At 42.2% G+C, this 21,102-nt stretch overlaps 1 protein-coding gene across 1 annotated transcript in view; it reads left to right on the forward strand.

The window, feature by feature from the left end:
• clpb (caseinolytic mitochondrial matrix peptidase chaperone subunit B) overlaps window positions 1-21,102 on the forward strand; it is a 30,993-nt gene continuing 9,891 nt past the window's right edge. Inside the window, exons 1-7 of the mRNA XM_051396939.1 lie at window positions 1-672; window positions 800-851; window positions 4,717-4,803; window positions 10,873-10,976; window positions 12,566-12,694; window positions 17,118-17,215; window positions 19,462-19,576. Of these exons, the coding sequence (XP_051252899.1) occupies window positions 216-672; window positions 800-851; window positions 4,717-4,803; window positions 10,873-10,976; window positions 12,566-12,694; window positions 17,118-17,215; window positions 19,462-19,576 (1,042 nt within the window). The 5' untranslated portion in view covers window positions 1-215. The remainder of the gene's footprint in view (window positions 673-799; window positions 852-4,716; window positions 4,804-10,872; window positions 10,977-12,565; window positions 12,695-17,117; window positions 17,216-19,461; window positions 19,577-21,102) is intronic.

Here is a 21,102-nt window from a genome sequence, read left to right on the forward strand (position 1 = left end):
GAGATGCACCGCACGTTCTGGTGACATCCACGCTAGGATGAGGTGAAACGGTTGTTTTCGTCTTGCTGTTATTAGCTGCCTGTAAATTAAGGTATAGCGGCTTTTAGATCGGGAATACCGCAGTGTCCCTGGCCTGTAGGGTACCCCCTTCCCTCTGGAATTACTGCCAGACTGACGGCTTCACCCCCCGCTTCGTTTTCGGTGAGTTTATCGCCATGTTATCATCCGTTCCCACCAGGCTAATTGCCCGAAGGTCGCGCAGCCTGTCACCATGCCGACGCGTTCTCCAGACCAGCGCAACCGGTGCCGCCTGCCAGGGCATCCGCGAGACACCGGCGGAGACCAACCGCAACCCCATCGTGTCCAGCTCGCGGGTCTCCAGAAGGGGTATTTTAGCTGAGGACACCAGTGGTACCAGTGTGAACCCGTCGGTGCAGTACCACCACCTCGCCCCTAGGTGGCTGTCCAACCTGGAGAACCGCCGCAGCTCATGGGCAGCTCTGGCCAGCAGAGGGCGCAACAATAACCAGTACTGGGAGGAGAGTGGGCCGGGCGGAGGAGGAGAGGGCCGGGGGACAGGTGGAGGAGCCAGCCGGGCAGGAGTGGCCTCTGCCGGTGTGCTGTCTGCTGCAGCCGTGGCTTTCTGCCTGAAGAAAGATACTGATAACAAAGGTAGGTAAACTCAGTCAGCTCTCGTCTGAGGCACAAAATACATTCAAGATCACAGTAGTCAATTGAGTTAAGCTTTAAAAACAACAGGATTTTTAAAGTTTTCTGTATCTGTTTCTGCAATAATAAGGTGATGCTCTTCTGGAGGCAGCAAGGACCAACAACTCCCAAGATGTGGCCAGGTACCACACACACACAATCAGTCTTTATTATATTACTATATTATATTATATTTATTTTTGTGTCCGCAGTATGTAATGTTTGTCCCCTTTTATACTAAATATGTATTCTTATAGTAGTATATAGTCTTCCACAGGCCTGTATATACCTATATATAACACCTTGCACATGCACATCCTAAAAGCACAGTTGCATGTAAACGTTTAATAATAGAGTTATTACACCAGATAATGGCAAATATTATCTTTATTTGTCATGATGACAGTGGAACCTGCAGTTTAGGATGTATTGGATAAAACTGCACCATTGGACACCTGCATTAGTCCTGATGATGATACTGGTTGATGGATTTAAGTTGATGGCTGAATAGTACTAATGCAGTTCCTGCTTAAGAGGAAAGGAAGAACTACCTGGGTGGATTATTTTTTGTCAGCTAAAATTTATAAAGATATATAATTTCTCTTATCGCTATTTTTTTAAGTTAAAATCAGTAGAGAACCAGTGTGTGATATTGATAACACATTCATATAACATAGTTGTTGTTTAGGATTTTGGTAATTGTAATCATTTTTAAATTATACAGTTCACTTTTTGACCATAATATCTACATAACTAATGTTTTTGTGTCAAAGATTATATCACCTGCCACTCAATATTGTATATACATCAAGATATTGTGGCAGAAATAGTGTGATACTTTTATTTTGTCGATTTAACCTGGACTATATTTGACTCCATTAACCTTTTTTGTGATCAACTTTTTATTTTATTTTAAGGAAAAATACAGATGAGTATATGCAAGTTACAAAAATAAAGCATAAAATATATATTCACATACATACCTATACATATGCATATATACAGATACATATGATTAACAACTAAAATAAAATAATAAAAATAAAAATAAAGAAAGAAAACCCCAAATATAACCCACCCACCCCCTGGATCCAGAACTCTATATCTCACTCACATATTACACCTGATACCCACGGAAGATAGTTAAGAGTGAATGACAAGCCTCTATTGCTGACTCTTTTGCTCTGTGGACTCTAGCTGTCGACAACTCCAAATAAACAATATCCAAATATGTTAAAACCAATGCTCGAAAAGAGAGGGAATGTGGAGCTTTCCAACGTGTGGCAACTAGTTTTTTTTTGCAGCCGTAAGTCCGGCCAACAACGCTCTTCTCTTGTCCAGTGTCAAACCCAGCCTTGACAAATCGTTCAAAATGAGTGTAGCAGGCGAACAGAGCAATCTTAAACAACTTAGAGAGGTTAAAGGCAACCACCTTCCGTAATTCGGCCACTGGGGTACACTCCCAAAACATGTGAAAATAACTGCCAATCACTTTGGAAGAACAGAAAGTACACGTAGGATCATTAATAACCTTCATCAAATGAAGCTTCCTAGGAGTTAAATATATCCTGTGTATATAATTATAATGTATTTGCTGATGATCAGGGTTTCTGGATGCTAAGTTAACTCCATTAACCTGAGTAAAGCAATCATACGTGGCTCCATCCTAAACTAAATCCATAATAATGTAACTGTCAGCCTGTAATGGGACTCTGACAGATTTTACTGTTTTCTTGTGAGCTCTTTCAGCGTTTTTGGTCACACAGCTCTTTGAATTAACCATCATCTTCTGCTACTTAGTGTTGTTCAGATCTTATAATCTTGTTCAAGTCACAGATCATCTGCTGAGGGCAGTCGATAAACCAGCCAGGATCATCTGCAGTTCTGAAAGTAACCAGTTACATTACCTGTATTTGTAGTCCCGCCAATAACCACCAGGTGGAAGGAGAGAACCATCTGTGTGTGTAAATGTGTGCGTCTGAGGAGGTGTTTGTTTCTTTGTAGGACATTTGAACACTCAGAGCTCCATTTCATCTGTGTGCCTTGAGTTTTATTTTTTATTTATTTATTATCATAAATTAAAATGTGCCTTTTCTCTGACACTGATCTTAAACTCAAAAATATGCCTATACATATAATTTGCCTGCACACTCAGAGACAGAGAACCAGAGCCACCCAAAAAGGAATGTGTCAGTAGTGTGTGTACTTTTAGTACTTCTTGGTCCCATCTATTCTGCTGATAAATATAAATTTCAAACAGACGGAGGTGTTCGCTGCCACACCAAAATATTAATGTACAATTTTCCCAGTAATATATTAGTAATACATAGTGTTGGATGGCTGGATTTCATCCGTCATGCTATTCACCTTTTGGCAATAATAATGTTAATGTGTGTTAAATCTGTGCTTGTACGTATCCAGTGTGTCGTTAGGTCTTCGTACCAGTGTATATGAGCACATCGTACATGTGTTTATCCACGTGTGTCTCCATTTGCTGGGTTGGGTTACCTGTGCCCATGTGGCAGATGGTGAAGGTGAGAGTGCAGTGAGACAGTCAGCTAGACAGCCATTCAGCAGATCACAGATGTGTTAAGTGCTTGGGTTTAGTTTATAGTCGTGGTAGAGTGTCAGGGTGTGTCTGCTGAGAGGCAGTGAAGAGGATGGAGGTCTTGTTTTCACACAGGCTTTATAAAAGCAGTTGTACTACAATTGTGGCGAAACCATTTATAATCCTGTGACAGCATTCTAACATCGTTTATGAAGTTGATGTGCTGTCACGAGACCCAGCCTGTACCATTAAGAAGCGTATTCCACTGATAAGGGTTTGTGGAGGCTGATAACGATGCTGACATTTTTAGGGTTGGAAGCTGCTTTTGGCTCATATTTTGTGCTTATATCCAATATTTTTGGATCTGGAAATGTTATTGGTTGAAATAGCTAATATTCTCCCTCCAGTTTTATTGCAGCCTTAGCTTGTGAAATAGAATTGTGTCTCTGTGCTCTAACAGCTCATAGTAAAACCTGCATTAAAGATCTTTTTTTTTCTTAAGGTCTGGTTTAATTGCAGATGTTCTTGACACTTCACAAATACAGAAAATGGAACCAAAAATGGCTGAAACGTCAAGCATATTGTCACCTCTGATTGTAGAGATGACGAAATCTGCGATCCTCCTCATGTAGTCTGACTTAATTGACTTAAGCCCTCTTCCTCCTCATGGACCACAGCTCATCTACAGTGCTCTTCCATCCAATTCTGCCTTGTATTTTTCTGTGAAATGCAAAAGCTCTGCCTTCCTACAATGTCCCCTCTATTAAAATTAAAGTATTAAGAGCTTCTCGGGTTTTGAATCAACCGAAACAGGTACTGAAAAGCTTAGACGTAGCTGTTGTGGTGAGCCATTTTCTCTGCCCAAACCTCGATCCTTGCATGCAAACCAGGCAGTGAAAACAAAGCCAGAGAGAATCAGAGCTGAGTGCAGACCTAGACAGAGGCCACCGTGTTGACTGTAAACACACACACTGTCTGCCTGCTCAGCACAAGAGACGACAGACAGATCACTTACACACACGCACACGCACACACACACACACACACACACACACACACACACTTTTAAAGACTGTGGCACTCTCGTACCTGATGTCATACCCTCAGGCAGAAAACTCAACACACACCTGGCTCGCACACAGAGACACATTAACTGGTCAAGGAGCAAGTGGCTTCAGATAAAGACAAAGACATCATGAGCTGGTTTCATGCTGGTGTGTCTAACAAGGCAGGTCTTTGATACAGTCACACAAGCAGCTGGACGGCTGAAATTTTTCCCATTTAAGTATGCACACGTTGTTATTCGTACATCATTATATGCCAGTAAGACACTAACAATACACAACTACTACTATGCTGACAGCACTAAGATATGGACACTTGTTTCAGACGCCTTATACTATATTGATATTGATGCTGATGTGAAGTTATAACCACTTTTTGCTTCTTTTTTCCATCAGGCTGTTGAAAGAGGGGGTTGACCCAAATCACCGCCACCGCTTAGGTTGGACTGCTCTCATGGTGGCTGCCATGAACCGACAGCACAGGTTAGTGCAGTGTTTTCAACCAACTAAACCTCACTGAGCATATGTAACAGTAATGTAGTGTTTAGGTATCAAGCAGCTGTCTGCATGAGTTAGCGTGTGAGCATATGTCATCCATGTCCTAGGGTCTGGTTGTTACAGTAGGTCTTCAGAAGTGCAAAGTGCGACTTTCAGACTGACAGACGGTCTTTACCCGTTCCCCCCATCTCTCTGTCCAACAAATTAAATTAGCCTCCTGGCCCCCAGAACACACACGACAACACAGAGAGGGGCCGAGGTTAGGGCCGGGCCAAATCCAATTTACAGGGCTTCTTTTTCTTCTTTCTTCCCTCCATCAGGATCGTTTGGTCACTTTTTTTTTTTTTTGTTCAAGGGCCTCATGTGCCTGTGAGAATCGTAATGTGAAATTTGAATATCAAAATAGCTTAAAGTGAGCTTACCATAAATCTTACAGGGTTACAGTGGCTCTTTCCTCAAGTTCGTGAGATAGTTTGAATAAATGCTGCTAAAATGGAAACGTCTTGTGTGTGTGATTTGAGAGTTTGTGGCAGAAAGAAAAGAAATGTGAGACAAAGTTTGTCAGAACATTTTTTTTTACTATACGTAATGTTTCTGTGTTTCAGGTTTCAGCCTTTAATTTGTGCTAATTTAAAAGTTTGGATTATGATTTTTATATTAATGTGTTATAATACATCGAAGTGTTGAGATTGATTGATTGATTGATTAGTAGATTGACAGAATGTAAACTGTTAATAGTTCAAGAAAATATGCCAAACATTTGCTGATTCCAGCTCCTTAAATGTGACTATTAACTGGATATCTTTGGATTTTGGACAAAACAAGTGATTTGTAAACAACCCTGCATTGTTCACAAGTTTATAAACGATAATCAATCAGTTGTAAAAATGATAAGAAGTGAATGAAAATACTTGTTAGTTGCACTCTCTTCTACTCGCTCTACAATCACGTTTTGATTATTTCACGCTCTGGTGATGTTTGAGCTCCAGTATTTCTTTATATTTCCATGACGTGTGTTGAGTGATTGTCTGTGTGTAACATTGATGTATGTCATGTGTTTTTGGATACAAATTTGGTTGTACGTGTATTTGTCTTTATACACACTGTCTGTGTGTGTGTGTGTGTGTGTGTGTGTGTGTGTGTGTGTCACTGCACTGTTTTGTGTGTGTGTGTGTGTGTTATGAGTGCTATAACTCAGCGAGGCAGTGACACTCCTCTGTGTTTAATCCCGTCTTCCAACCCCCCAGTGAGCCGTCACTGCTGCAGGGAAGACAGAACATCGGTTCACACACATCTGTCACACACGTCTCTCTCACACCCACACACACACACACGCACTTCTATCCACACACACAAGTGAAGATGCACGTGTGAATGTGCGCACAAACTCACAAACAAGGGGAGTTTATACCAAATATCTTACAGGCCAACTGCCTATTACTCAGTCGCACACAACTTTATTTGCGGCCGTTAAGTGAAAACACAGGGAACATTACTCATGAACAAGGTTTCGCCCGTAGCTAGAATGTCAGTGTGGATCTTATTGTTGAATTACTTCACCCCTCCCTCACGCTGTATTTATATTTTCCCGGACCAAAAGTGATAACTATGTTTCAAGAGGCAGAGGATTTCACCACACTGACTACGTCCACCAGGCAGTCTCACTCATGTTCAGGGGTCGGGGTGCGGCTGTGTGAGAGAATCAGGGGTGGAGTAGAGGGGTGTGTGGAAGAATTAAGGGTGAGACTTCAGGGGGGCGTGTGTTTGCTTAGCTTTGATGTGGGGCTAAATCAGGGAGGTGCAGGGCCTGGCCCACTATTTGCACTCTTTAACACACAATACCCATCTCCATCTCTCTTTCTCTCCCTCCATCCCTTCCTCGCCGCATTCACGTGCACAATGAGCGCTCAGCCGAGTGTAACGCCTGTTGACCGTTCCGACCTGTCGGCCGAGTGACTCGATGGGAGGGAGGAGGACAAAACGAGGGGAAAAGCAGAGGGATGGTGGTACGAGTGGATGAGGTCGTTGGGAAAGAGAGGAGAGAATAGTTTAGATGTGGAGAGAGAGTGGCGTGGAGTGGGATTATGGGTTTGGGATCGGGATTAGCTGAATAATGGTGGAAATCACCAGAGTGAAATATTATCATTTGGTCACGATGGAACACGATTGTGACGGTAAGCAGTCTGATTTAGAGACAGAGTCAGTTACCATATATGGGATATCGTTGTTCTACATGCACAATAAGAAAATATTCCCTCACTGATAATATAATGAACAACAACTTCAAGGCTATTCTACCCTGTGCCACATTAATGGGTTCATGTAATGATTTTCAACCAACATGTGTTCTGCTAAAGCTTCCTCCTGAAGAGCCCTTTCCTTGCAGCTCTTCATCTCACCAGCCCACTGTGTCTGTTTCTGCCACTTCTCCCTGGAATATTTTAAAACTGATCTTCTGACAATTTTTTTTTTATTAAATAGTAGTAGCCTGTGTGACAAGTCAAGTTTGTTGCGGTTTTGTTACACGATGAACCTAATCTTTTTTTGGGGTCATCAGTTCCAAGGCTACCTCATTACAGTATTAAACAAAACGTTTTTTTTTCTATTTTCTTTCATTTTTTTTTTTACGTACGTGGTTACTTACAAGTCGAACCCAACCGATTTCGGGGTTTTTTTGCGATCGATACTGATACCGATTTTAGAGTACTCAGAAGGCTGCTTTCTTAAGCAAGTCACTAAATACATTACAAACATGTAATAATTAACAATAATATAATAATTTAACTTATACACATATACTACATTGTCAACCATTCTAGAAATGAACACTGAGAAAATAAAGAAGAAATAAAAAGAGAATAAAAAGGTAAACATCAGTACTATAAATGCTACGAGCATTTTTATGATAATATCGGCGCATATCCGATGACATTTGAGCAGATACAATACAATACCGATATGTCAGCAACAGGCAAATATCGGCCAACCGATATTTTGGTCGGGCTCTACTTACGAGTTCTGTGTTTAAAAAGTAAAACATTGCAGTGTAGATTTTGTATATAAGCTGGTGGTGATTCCATCTCATTTTGGACTATATACTGCAGTTAATTAAAACTACATTTTGACCACCACTCAAAATGTCTGTTAGTGTTAGCTACAATAAAAAAAGAAAGTCGCTTTGTGCAGTGAACCTCTCTTCCTGGCATCTATCTGACCCCAGGTGTTCACCAGGTGAGATGAGGTCAAGTGAGGTCCAGCGTCTGGACCAGGTGGTCAGAGACATGGATGGTCAGTTCGGCTCAGGTGTCTATTATAGCCCAGGAGAGACGGAAGTGTCTGTTTCCTGTCTTCCCTCCAGGGCCAGGATGGGAAACTAACACCAGCCCTCAGCAGTAACACCAGTCACCTGCTGGCAAACCTCGGCACGAGCTGCAAGGTTAAATCTAGCAGCCTCAGCACCGGCTGGTTAAGTGAACAGTGGTCATTATTTAAAGCTTTCAGTAAAAGAGCTCGATGGTGGTACAGCAGGAAGAACATCCTTTAACTAGATTGTCCATATTTCAAACATCTGTTCTGTAGAAGAGAAACTCCGTCTCAGCTCTGGGAGAGAAACAGATTACATTAATGTCATTTTAATACCGACTGTAGCTGTTTGAATAATGGTTTAATCTCTGGACTACAGGAAAAAAATGAGGATGTTCCATTTCAACAAAATGCTGACTATATATTTACATTTACATATATATAGAGTCATTGAGGGTCAACACAATTGGCACAAGGCTGACAAAAAAAGTTAAAGACTATGTTATATATGAGGATGTTAAGTCAGCAGCAAGTTAACTCCCTCCTCATCCAGCACACATTTTGTCTTAGTTTAGCCGTGAAAGTAAAATAATCTCGTATTAGGAAGTCTGTAATATTAGGAAGTCCGTAGGAAGTCTGTAATTTCAACTTTTGGCCCAGTCCTTTAAAATGAGAGTTTAACCTAATTAACCTCTGCATGCCTTCAGTTTGGCCTCAAATTAGTGCTGCAACTCTCCTCCTAAATGTCCCAAATAAAGTTAGCCACTTGATCATCAGTTGATTAGTAAAACTATAAACTGTTTTCAAAAGCTCATTAGTTTTAGCACTATCCTATGTAATTAAATCTCCCTCTCTTTCATCTTTGTAGCTGCACTTCCCTCCTTTCATCCACTCCTCCTCCTTCTCCTCCTCCTCTCTGCAGTTTTCCTCTCTTTATCCCTTCGTGTTTACCTTTCTGATGCCATTAACCCTTTTCAGACCATCTAATTTCTTCACACAGTCCTGCCCAGCCTCGTGTGACCGGCCATAGTTGGAGTTTGTGTGCGCCTGTATGTGTCTCGGAGGATGCATCGATGTGTTTGTAGAAGTGCTTGCAAGGGTGAGAGGAGAGCCCTCCGTGGGTCACGGCCCCCCTGCCGCCCCCAGCCACAGTGATACAGTAACAAAAGGGGACCCCCCTATAGTCCTTTATACCCTCTCAGCAAGGTCAGACACAAAGACCTGGCTAGGCTGTTCTCAGCCTCGCTCTCCCACAGGAACACACATGGACTGTAGTGACGACACAAACTCCCAAAGTCAGATTGTAATTATGTTAATGGTTAAGGCAAAATTTGTCTCGTTCTTATTCTGGGTTTTCTTTAGTTCAGCTGATATATTTTATTGATAGAGTCATTTGCTTGGATGATATACTCTACTGTGGGCATTATTCATTATATTCTGATAAACGTTTTATAGAGGAATAAGTCAAAAAAAATGTGCAGGTTAATTTTTGATTAATTAATTAACAAAATGATGGTTGCATCCCTGTTTGCATTTAATCACACATGCTTCAAATATCTTACAGTCTGTTGTCAAATACACAATGTTTTATATTTTTAACACATTTTTGTCCTGTTGAAATATCTTCTGACTTTCTTTTTAACCCAGACTTTTTCTGTTGCTGTATCAAGTGAACAGGATGTATAATTTGACTCCTCACCTGTAAATTGACTCAAATGTAACATCAGAATTGACTTGCGCAGTTGCTCTATCATTCTTGACGTCAAACCTCCTGCCAATACTCGTTTTTAAGAACACAGGGAAGCTGTAGTCTGTTACATGGTCAAGTGTAGTTGCTCTAAAAATGGAGTCCACCCCATCCTCTTATGAATAATCATTTTGCTCCATTTAAGCCCTTTCAGCCGCCATGCCAAAACCATTTAGCTGAAAATGATCCATCACTCCCTCTCGGGCTGCATTACATACTCACAGGTTTAATGACAGCCAGCAGCGTACTGGCAGGGTTCATGTTTCGGCCATCGCCCCCGTTCTCTCTCTCATTCGGCACAGACTAGCTGGCTAGTTTTTGTGTGGGTTCATGTGTTTGTGTCTCAATGTCAAAGCCATTGCTCACGTTCATGGTGGTAAAGTGTGAGTGTGTTCTGTAGACGGAGAGACGGTACCTGGAATGTCCGCTGGGTCACAGTTAGTGGTGTTGCCGAGGTACTCGTGTTTGTTCTATAAGGCGGTACGCTCCAATGAAGGGCTACACACAAACACCCACACACAAGACAGCGCCGGAAACATGCCCGACCCTTGCCCCTTCATCGTGCACATGTGTACATGTTAGGAAGCAGCAAATCAGGTGAAAGAGTCATTGTCAGTTGAGGAATTAGATATTTGCATCTGTGTACAGCACGTTTCTTTTTAGGATGGGAGAAACTTTGAGGGAACTTTAAGGGTCAAAGCTATGTTTGATGACGTGATGTCATGTGATGTGAATTTTCACAGGATTCATCAAAAATGAGGACCCCCAGATACGTACTCTATAACCAGTTGGATGTACTAATATCGCCATATATGTTGATATAACAATATAAAATGTACACATTTTGTGATCGAAGACTTTATCCATATCACCAACCCACAGACTGGATTATATCTTTAATATCTGGACCAGGCTGTAAATACTGAATTATAACAGTGGGAAAATCTGCACATACATTATTACATGTATTTAAATGTGTGTCTGTGTCCTTTGTTGTTTTCCAGCGTGGTGAAAGTTCTGCTCGAAGCTGGTGCCGACCCAAACGCTGGAGATCACTTCAACAACGTTTACGACACCTCGCGGGAGAAAGGCATCCACTCACTGGAAGGTGAAAAAAAAAAACCACTTTGAGACTGTGTGTGCATTCATCATACGCATGTTTGTGTGTGTGTGTGGTTGCTATATTACACATATGAATCCTAAGTGTTCAACCAGATATTATGAGACATTATGATTTGCATAAAGATTTGCATATATGTACACGCTTCATTTCGTCCGTAGTATTTATTTTATATGTTCTGTGACAAGTTGTGTGTGTTTTATTTGTTTTTCTTCTGCGCTCGCACACAAACCCGCAGACAGGCGCGCGCGCACACACACACACACACACACACACACACACACACACATCCTTACCCCCTCCTTGTCTGTGTTGGGTTTCTGCAGACATATTTATATGGGATATGTATATTGCAGACATTTATATGGCTGTCAGGTTTGGGTCCACGTGGGGCCGGCGTAGCGTGGGGAAGCGTTTCCCAGACGCACGCTGATGGATGGGCTAAGGGGGCCTGTGCGACGCTTTATTGGGTTAGCTATGATTATCCCGCCCTGTCTCTCTCTCTCTCACACACACACACACACACACACACACACACACACACACACACACACACACACACACACACACACACACACACAGACACTGCAGAGAGAGACTGCCAGAGAGAGAGAGAGAGAGAGAGAGAGAGAAAAAGAGTGGGATGGATGGAGGAAGGGAAAGACTGATGAAGGAAGGATGAAAAGAGGAAGGCAGTGAAAGAAAGCGAGCGGAAGGGAAGAAGGTAGAGAGCAGGGATGGATGGAGTGTGGGGGAGGTTAAAGATGGAGGAGAAGGAAGAAGATGTGGATGTTTGGAGGGGTGATAGAGGGAGGGAGAGATTGAAGGAAATGGGTGGGATGATGAGGGAGGGAGAGGAAGTCAGGAAATGGATGAGACAAAGTTATTGGGATAGAGGGAGCGGGGAGGGAGGAAGGGAGGGATGGAGGAAGAGGGTGCGAGTGATGAAAGGAATTGATGGATACTGAGGAGGAGAGGAAGGAGGCGGAAAAATAAAAATGGATGATGGAGGAGTGGCACGAGATGAGTGCTCTTATGAAAAAGAGAAGTAAGGAGAGAATGATAGACTATCTCTATTATTAGTAAGGAGCACAGCAAAGGAGACCCTAAAACACAACTTGTATTATTCCTATCGTGTTGGACAGTTGAGCTTAAATTTGTGAAAATGAACAACTCTTCTGAAGCTGGAAACAGGAAAGACAATCTTGTAGTCTGCAGCGTTATCATTGACACACTTTCTCCAGTCTTAGCGTTGACTGTTCTTCCAGGTTTAGAGGCTCAATCATTTTTAGATAGAGTTGTTTGTTAATTCATTATACTCATCTGCTCAGCTCCACAAAGTATTCTGGTTACATCTCAGATTGGAGTTGTATTTTGTCACATCCATTTTGAGTCTAAACTAATTTAAAGAACACTATTTTTTTAATTCTTCGTGTTAGAAATCATCTCAAGAAATTTTGTAAAGCAGCAGGCTTTTTATGTGTCATCTCTCCCTGTCAACCAGTGCATGTTCTGTAATAGAAAAATGCCATCTTTTGTTCTGATCTTTCCTCTCTGCTCTCCGTCCCTCCCTGCAGTTCTCGTGTCCAGAGAGGATGAATTCAGCAGCCGGCTCAGCAGCAGGGCCGGCTTTCGTGGCTGCACGGCGCTTCACTACGCCACGCTGGCTGATGACCCAAGCGCCGTCAGCATGCTGCTGGAGGCTGGTACGTCCCCCCTTACCCTCCCCAACCTCATCCCTATTCCCACTTTAGAGACTAACAGGGACCTCTGAGGGTCTAGATATCTACTCTATTAGTTGCTCCTACAGTTTGCATAACAACTCTGCAGTTTTACATCGTGGTGGTATGAGTTGATTCTCTAACATGCCCCTAAAAAATAGTGAAAATCTTAGGATCAGTTTCTTGGCTAATAAGTGCCTTGATTTTATCGAGGGTAATGTTATTCTATTGATGTGCTCCATCCTGACCACCTATAAAACAGAGAGAGAGAGAGAGAGAGAAAGAGAAAGAGGTTGGAGGATTTTTGCCCCTTGCTTAGAAGAACAAAGTCCATCCCATCATGAGGGAAAACTGAAAAAACAAATAAATAAATAGATAAATGAATTTGAATTTCTGTCAAAACACTTTTGTTTTGCATGCATAGATTCATGGATATACACAGGTTTGTGTTTTGTTTGTCACTGTGCTTTTTTGGGATAAGATTGTTTGTATATTGTTGATTCATGTGCACAGATTATTAATTATATTGAGCAATTTATTAATTTGAGGAAACAAATGACATATTCAAGGATAGCAGTTTTATCACGGCACATGCCAAGCTCCGTACCTTGATCTCTGCAATCCAAACAAAATGGTACTCATTCTGCCCTCGGAGCTGGAGGCAGTATCATCTCTATCAGCTTTAAAAAGCTTTCCATGTATCATCATCTTAACGCTTCCACCCCCGAGTAATATAAACAGTATTACAAAGCTCATTTGAAATTGATCACTTGTTCATACCCCCTCTCCATTCACCCCCATTACACTCGCACCTGTCGTTGACTCAGCTCCACTGACACACACACACACACACACACACACACACACACACACACACACACACACACACACACACACACACACACACACACACTCTCGTAGACCCTGGGGGCAGAATATCCCCCTCAGTTTCCAGGCGAGCAGCTCTTAAACAAGCTCGGCCTAGTTGAACTGTGACCTCCGCTCAGAACATGCCCTTGGGGTAACTCCACAATCACAGGATGTGTATGTCTTTGTGAGTGTGTATGTGTGTGTGTTTGTGCACTCAAGCCTCCATTTCATTAATTAAAATATTCATATATTCATGTATGCTTTCATCCTTTTTATATGTTTAAGTTTGTACACGCCTTTTTGAATCATTTGTAGTTGTTGCTTTTTAGGCCTTTTAAATCTGAAAAAGACAACATTTTTTTGGATCAAACACCAACCACCATCACTATACACACACAAGCTAGTATTAATGTCTTGTTTATGTTTATGATGGATGGTGCATTCAAAGCTGTCTGCCTGTCTCACCCGTCTCACCCCTGCGTCTGTAAGCACTCTGTACGCTTAAACAAATCACTTCGTCTAACTCGATAAAATGTTCTGCAGTCGCATTTTTGAATTAAAAAGGTAAGAAATTTCACAAAGCAGAGACATTTGTTTTAAGATAATCACATTAAAGACAGGGTGGGTTGTTCCTCGCCCGACTGGGCCGTTGCCGGGGTTGGCGCCGACATCACAGCCAATAACAATCATGACATCGCAGACTTACAATCACAAACACATTACTGTCCATGTGCATGTGTGATCCTGTGTGAATGGACGCTTAATTAAAACTTTTATACAAGTTTTTAATGAGTGTTTGATTATTCTTGACAAAGTTTGTGTCATTTGTCTTTTTCTTTAATCCATTTCCCCTTCGTGGCCTCCTATCCATCTTTTTTTCTTACCATCACTAGAAAAATCTTATAAACTCCCACAGCTTCGGGACATCTATGTGGATTTGGGTGTGTATGTGTCATCTTCCCTTCATGTATGTGCACATTGCATGTGTATCTTATACCTTATTTCCCCTGTGTTTGTGTGCGTCCATGTTACTCTACTAGCCGTGGGTTTGCTCTTTTGGCCTTAGCCGGCCCTCGACTCACACCTCCATCCATCACAGTCTTCAGGTCCGCCCCCGGGCCTCTCCTCGGCCCTCAGTCCCTCATGCTACCTGCAGAGGCTCTGTAGCTCCTCCCCAGGCTCCACATCAGGCCCGTGGCCAGGGGCACACTCGGTAATGGACGGCTCCGTAGGTGGTAGGAGGCCAGAAGAGACACACATGCTCACAGACGCACACAATACAGATATAAGGACACACTCACACACGCACAAAGACCAGCAGGGGCTCTCTCCCACCAGCTGCAGTGAAAGAGAGGGAGGAGGAAATAGGAAAGAGGAGGGGATTCCTAATAGGCATAACTAAAGCACTCCTAATGAAGGGATCCTGTGTATGCGAGTGTGTGTGTGTGTGTGTGTGTGTGTGTGTCTGTGTGTGTGTGTTTGTGTGTGTGTGTGTGTGTGTGTGTGTGTGTGTGTGTGTGTGTGTGTGTGTGTGTGTGTGTGTGTGCGTGAATGTTCAGCTGGGGTGTGTGTCGTTAGTGTTGATCCTGTTATAAAGTGCTATGGCCCAGAGGGTTGGCCTGATATTAAAGCCCTAAATGATGCTATTTATTATGTCCAGTGTGTGTGTGTGTGTGTGTGTGTGTGTGTGTGTGTGTGTGTGTGTGTGTGTGTGTGTGTGTGTGTGTGAGAGAGTGAGAGTGTAGGTACTTTATTGCTTTCCTCCCTCATGTTTTTGGTTGGTGGGTGGGTGGGGGGGGGGTTAGTGGTGTATTGTTGTCGGGATCGATAGCTTCATGAGCAGGTCACAAAATTTAGGGGTTTATCGATAATCATCACAGTGATTATTAGTCTCTGCGGTCAGTGCTCAGAGCAATAGGAACAACCAGCACTTGTATTGATTACATACACTGTTACAGTTTTCGTGAGTGTAGCTCAGTCAGAAAAACTTCAGATGGGTCATCTGGTTCTTAATGCACCATTCAACATCTTGTACACACAGTATAGTGGTCGTTAATGTAGTTTCTGTGCATCATTTTTAGATTCAGTACAAATCTCTGCCCTCGTCAGCTGAAGGGTTACAGTAGAGACCTTAATATACTCTTGAATATGTCTACAATGAGTTTTATCACTTAGTCATCTCATCCTTTCATGTCACCAGTGAGGTTTGTCCAGAGAAATCCATGCGTAACAGGAGTGCTGCATTGTGTTCATCTCTAGAATGAAGCCCTGAACCTGCTGTTTGTTGCCTGTATTGGTAAATGCAGGAATAGGGTTAGGTATTGTTTGACATTTTTGATACTAGTGCTGACACAGTATGTGAGTTTTGACATGTTTTTCTCCATACCATAGTTTGAGGATTATAACATGTTTCTGCAAAATCTCAAATGTTAAATGTTGTCTGACTTTGCCTGAATAATAAGTAATGAAGAGTACAAATCTGAGCAAAGCTTTCAGTACAAAGGCTTTAGGTTAAAATACATTGGTGTCATCAATGAAATATTAAAGACTTTTTATTATCCTTGAAGTACCTTGTTTACGACACTATTCTCCAGAGAGCACCTTTGTTCGTTGAATGAGGCCTTTTTTGAAAAACCTTTTGTTTATAAAACAGATTAATGCACTTTTTTTGATGCTTGGTGCTATGGACACACCAGAAAAGTATTGAGGTTTGATACTGAGCCCTCGCCTGGCGGTGGGCATGTGTAGACCTGAGCTACACATTTTTATGTAATGGCTGTTACTTTGATTGTTTACAAAAGGATGCTTTTCATATGTGTAGTTGATCTTCTGAAAAAACAGAAAACTATTCCTTTCCATTATTTATTGCATTTTGTCTCCGTTGTAGACGATGTGATGGAAACCTACACTTGTTCATGTGTAGGCACGTGTGTGTTGGTGACTCTGGGTTGAGAGCGGTGGCACAGGTCAGGGCAGAAGGCACTGCTAACCACCCTCACTGACAAGCCTGCTGCTGTCCAGTCCTGGCACACTTCACACATGCTGTGATATGTTTCTTCCTCATTTATGCTTAGATCTGCTGTTTAACAACAGTTTTCCTCTTTTGACCCCTCCTGCTGTGTGGAAGTGCGATGGCCCCCAACCTGCATCACCCTGCATTGTGTATAGATTGTATAATAATCCAGGGTGTTGGTGTGCGGGTGTAAGGGTCAAAGTGTGTGTTATTGGCACGCGTTGCAGATATGAAACCCCCTACAGGGTCATTGCGTGGCCCTCCTTCTTCACTGCAGTGTCCGTGACCCCTGAACCCACGTGACCTCTCACCCCTAACCTCACTCTCTCGATCGACGTGTCGACCCTCCTGCTGAGGTGTTGTGTGCATATTCTTGTACTTAGAATATAAAAGATAGATACATTTTTATAAAAAGAAATGTTCTGTTGTTGATTTCAACCACTTTATGAGTGTCTAGAAGTTATTGGATTTTTTTTTCCTAATGTATGAACGATTTGTGTGTGTGTGTTACATGTTTGCATACAGGTGCCAACCCCCTGCAGACCAATGGTTTGGGACACACAGCACAGGCCTACGCTAAGGAGGGAGACGTGAGCACAATACTGCAGCAGTGGGAGGGCAAGGTATGACGCACTCATACAGACACACAAACACGTTGTTGCACAGAATGTTTGAACAATTAAAACAACATTAGTTTCCAATGTGCTCTAATGCTTTTGATACTGTAGTTGTTTCCTGTGGCCTGGTCTGAATGATTCAGCACAATTCACTCAGCAGACATCTGTGTCATTTACTTGCCTTCATGCACGCAGACACACACTCCTCAGGAGGTCTGTGTCATCCTGGTGACTGAGTGACAGGTGCTATTGAGTATTAGAGTTGTGAAAGCTGGTGGAGGTTAACTGGGGTTAAAAACATGTTCCTAAGAGTGAAGTTGGATTATATGTCACCTTATAGACATATTGTTAAATGGGACTAGATAATCTGAATTGTGATTTCGCTTACATGTAGTGTTTTACCTTGATCTTAAAGGCTCTCGATGGTCATCATCTTGCATTAAAATGAAAATAAATCACTGCACTCTGCATCAAACCACGGCACATAGCCAGGCAATGAATCTTCACAAACAACCACCTCAGAAATCTTAATACCCAGATTTTTTCAAGCACTTTGTTTCTTTAAAATTTCTTGCATAAAAATATCTTCTGAAATCAGTCGTCTCCAAAATATTGTCATGTTATTGATATCAAGATATGTGGTCTAAAATATATTGATAGAATAATGTATTTACGATTGCCATCACTTAAAAATTCATGTCAGTTTGGTCAGATGAGGCAGCATGGAGATTTGATTCAGCACTTTCTGCTCTTGTAAGCATTAACATAATCACAAACACTTTAAAGATACACTAAGCACGTTATAAATACACTGTAAAAGAATCAGTTCTCCTTTGTCTAATATTTTCTTGGATGGAAGTCTGACTGAGGCTGATCTTGAGGCAGGTTTGAAGTGTACAACACTATACAATCAGCTGAGTGAAAGGAACTCCTCACTGCTCAGCTCTTGGTATTTCACAGTGGTATAGTAGTAGAAGCGGGGTCTGCTGTTCTTAAATAAAACTTGAGTTATCCGTAGTTATCTACCAGCTTGACAGCAGGCCAGCGCTAAGCAAGATGGAGAGAGAGAATAAACAGCCTGCCTCCACTGCAGGGCAAAAACGTGGAGTCTGAGGAGACAAAGAGGAGAGGATGAATGAGTCATGGGCGGCTGCGAGGAAGAAAGAGGGAGAGAAACTGGGCGGGGGGTGTAAGTGTGAAAATGAGACATGAAAATAAGGGGAAAGAAAAGATCTGGGCAGAGAAGGAGAGGTGGAAAGAGATCAAATCAGCAGCAAAGAGGAAGTGTGTCAGAGAAATGGAGGCTAAGGCTGATAGAGGTAGAGTGAGTTAAAGAGGAGGAAGGGAGAAAGCAGATAGCTGCTGGGAAATGACTCGATGAAGTTGGTGGTAGGGAGTGAAGGGAGGAACTAGAGAGACTGAGAGAAAGAAGGAGATGCATTTTAAAAGTTTCAGTCCACAGTTTCTGTGATATCTAACACATTGACGAAATGATGGTGTAAATATTGTATTCTTTACGTAGCTTTGTTTACAAAATACTGTACATCCATTAATTTATTTTCTTATGCAAGTAACAAAAATCAGCTCCTGCACACTGTACATTTATTGATGAAATAACAACAAAGGGCACTTACAGGATGGCTGAAGAAAATGCCTGACGAAAGTCGCCTAACTGAAATGTAGCTCAGCAGTTACTTTATAAGTTTTGACAGTGTGCTGGAGCTCATTATTGTTACTTTGACTCCTAACTTATTGTACTAGGCACCTGTCTGAATATCGGCGTGCAAAGATCACATTTCTTGTACGTCATCATGAGATTGAGATTAATGGTTTCCAAGCATTTTGGAAGACAGCTGGCTTTAACTTGAGAGTCCAGTCAGGTCAATTTTATTTATATAGCCACAAATCACAAATATCAATCTGTACAACCCGCGACACTCTCTGTCCTTATAAAATGATTTGGTTAAGGGGAAATATGGAGGAACAGCTTTATTGCTTTATTGTAGGGATTCTGAGTTAAACAGCCTTACAGTCTATGGATGAGTTTATGCTGCTCACTCTGTACTTGTTTTATGTCTTTGTAGTGGGGGTGAGGTTGGTAAAGGTGGTAAAGAACAAAATGTAATGATACTAATAAGACTTTTCCTTGAGAGTTAATTTCCTACTTTGCCACTTTTTTTCCCCTCTAATGTCTCCTTTCTCTTTCTTTCATCTTTTTTCTGTATGTTCATCTTTTTTTTACTCCCATCTAGTTCCAGGAGGCGCAGGCTCGGCGGGAGGCAGAGGAGAGGAGGAGGTTCCCCCTGGAGAGGAGGCTGAAGGAGCATATCATTGGACAGGAGGGGGCCATTAATACTGTGGCCTCAGGTAAACACACACACACACACACACACACACACACACACACACACACACACACACTATTTTTATATATATATATATATATATATATATATATATTATATATATATATATATATATATGCAGTTCAATGGATCCATACACCACAAATAACAAGTGGACATAAATACATGCTTTTAATCCACAGCCTCTTCCTCCTCCTCTTTGTTTCCATGCTGCTTTTTTCTTTTCTGTTTTCTTTATTTTCTTTTTTTTCCCCAGTTTGTTTCTGTTTTGTGCTCTCCTCCTTTTCCTCTCTCTTGCTCTCCTCCCTTCCCTCCCGCAGTAGGCGGGTTCAGACAGACCGGCGGAGGCTGTAATTGGTTAATTGTGATGAATGAGCTGTCTGTCAGGCATACACAGGTGCTGTGTGCATGTGTGTGTGTGTGTGTGTGTGTTTGTGTGTGACAGCTGAAGAGGCCAGGCTTGGAGCCGCCAGTTAACACGATTACAGAGAGAGGAGACATACTACAGACCCCCCCTCCTTCACCCCTCCTTCTTCTTTTTACTCTCCCTCTTTCTGATTTCCCCCTCTGTCTATCCTCTCTTTCCTCTCCTCAGTTTCTCTCTCTCTCTCTCTCTCTCTCTCTCTCTCTCTCTCTCTCTCTCTCTCTCTCTCTCTCTCTTTACCCCCTCAATCTTCATCACGCCCACTCTTTCTCCTTCACCCTTCTGTCCTTTCTTACTTTCACTTTGTGGCCTCCACCTTCTGCATCTTTCCATCATCGTTCCTCCGTGCTGTGCCGTCCATCTCTCCTCTTTGTAACGCAGGGAGGGAGTCGGGGATGGGCAGGCAAAAAAGCTAAAGTGATGGAGACAGGAAGGGAAAAAAACTGATGAGACGGGGGTAAAACAAATGGAGGCAATGGGAGACAAAAAAGAGACAGGAACGCTGATGGGAGAAGATAGCAGAGAAGTAGCTGAGAACCAGAAAGCTCGGAGCATCGACAGAAAGACAAAGAGAGCGAGTGTAATGCATGGAGAAGAGCCGGGAGGATGAGTTAGAGCACAATAACACAGCAGACAGTAAAGAGCTGATATTACACCAGGCATCCATGGAGGCCATGTATTGATCCGCAGATGAGTGAGTGTGTGTGTGTGTGTGTGTGTGTGTGTGTGTGTGTGTGTGTGTGTGTGTGTGTGTCAGAAAGGGTTCTGTAGCGAAGAAAGAGGCTATGTGTTATTTTTATGATCTTGGACAGATTTGTGAAAATAATCAACTCACTCCCAAAGCTAGAAGCGGATATTATAATCTTCGATGTTTTTTTGTGAGAGCAAATACAGCAGAGTTTATAACCAACAGGAGAACAACTTGGATTTTTGCCTCCAGACCTCATTAAAAAAAAAAACACCATATATCTATAAATACAAACTATAAATGTTTAAAAACTCAAATATAATTGCTGTTTGAGCAGCAGTTACAAGTGTCAGTGAAGGTTTTGCTGGGAGTCGAGGAAGGAAGAGAGAATCGTGGGACATGTAGTCTTTGGCAA

The sequence above is a fragment of the Dicentrarchus labrax genome, unplaced genomic scaffold (assembly GCF_905237075.1).
Source record: "Dicentrarchus labrax unplaced genomic scaffold, dlabrax2021, whole genome shotgun sequence".
NCBI classification, from domain to species: domain Eukaryota; kingdom Metazoa; phylum Chordata; class Actinopteri; family Moronidae; genus Dicentrarchus; species Dicentrarchus labrax.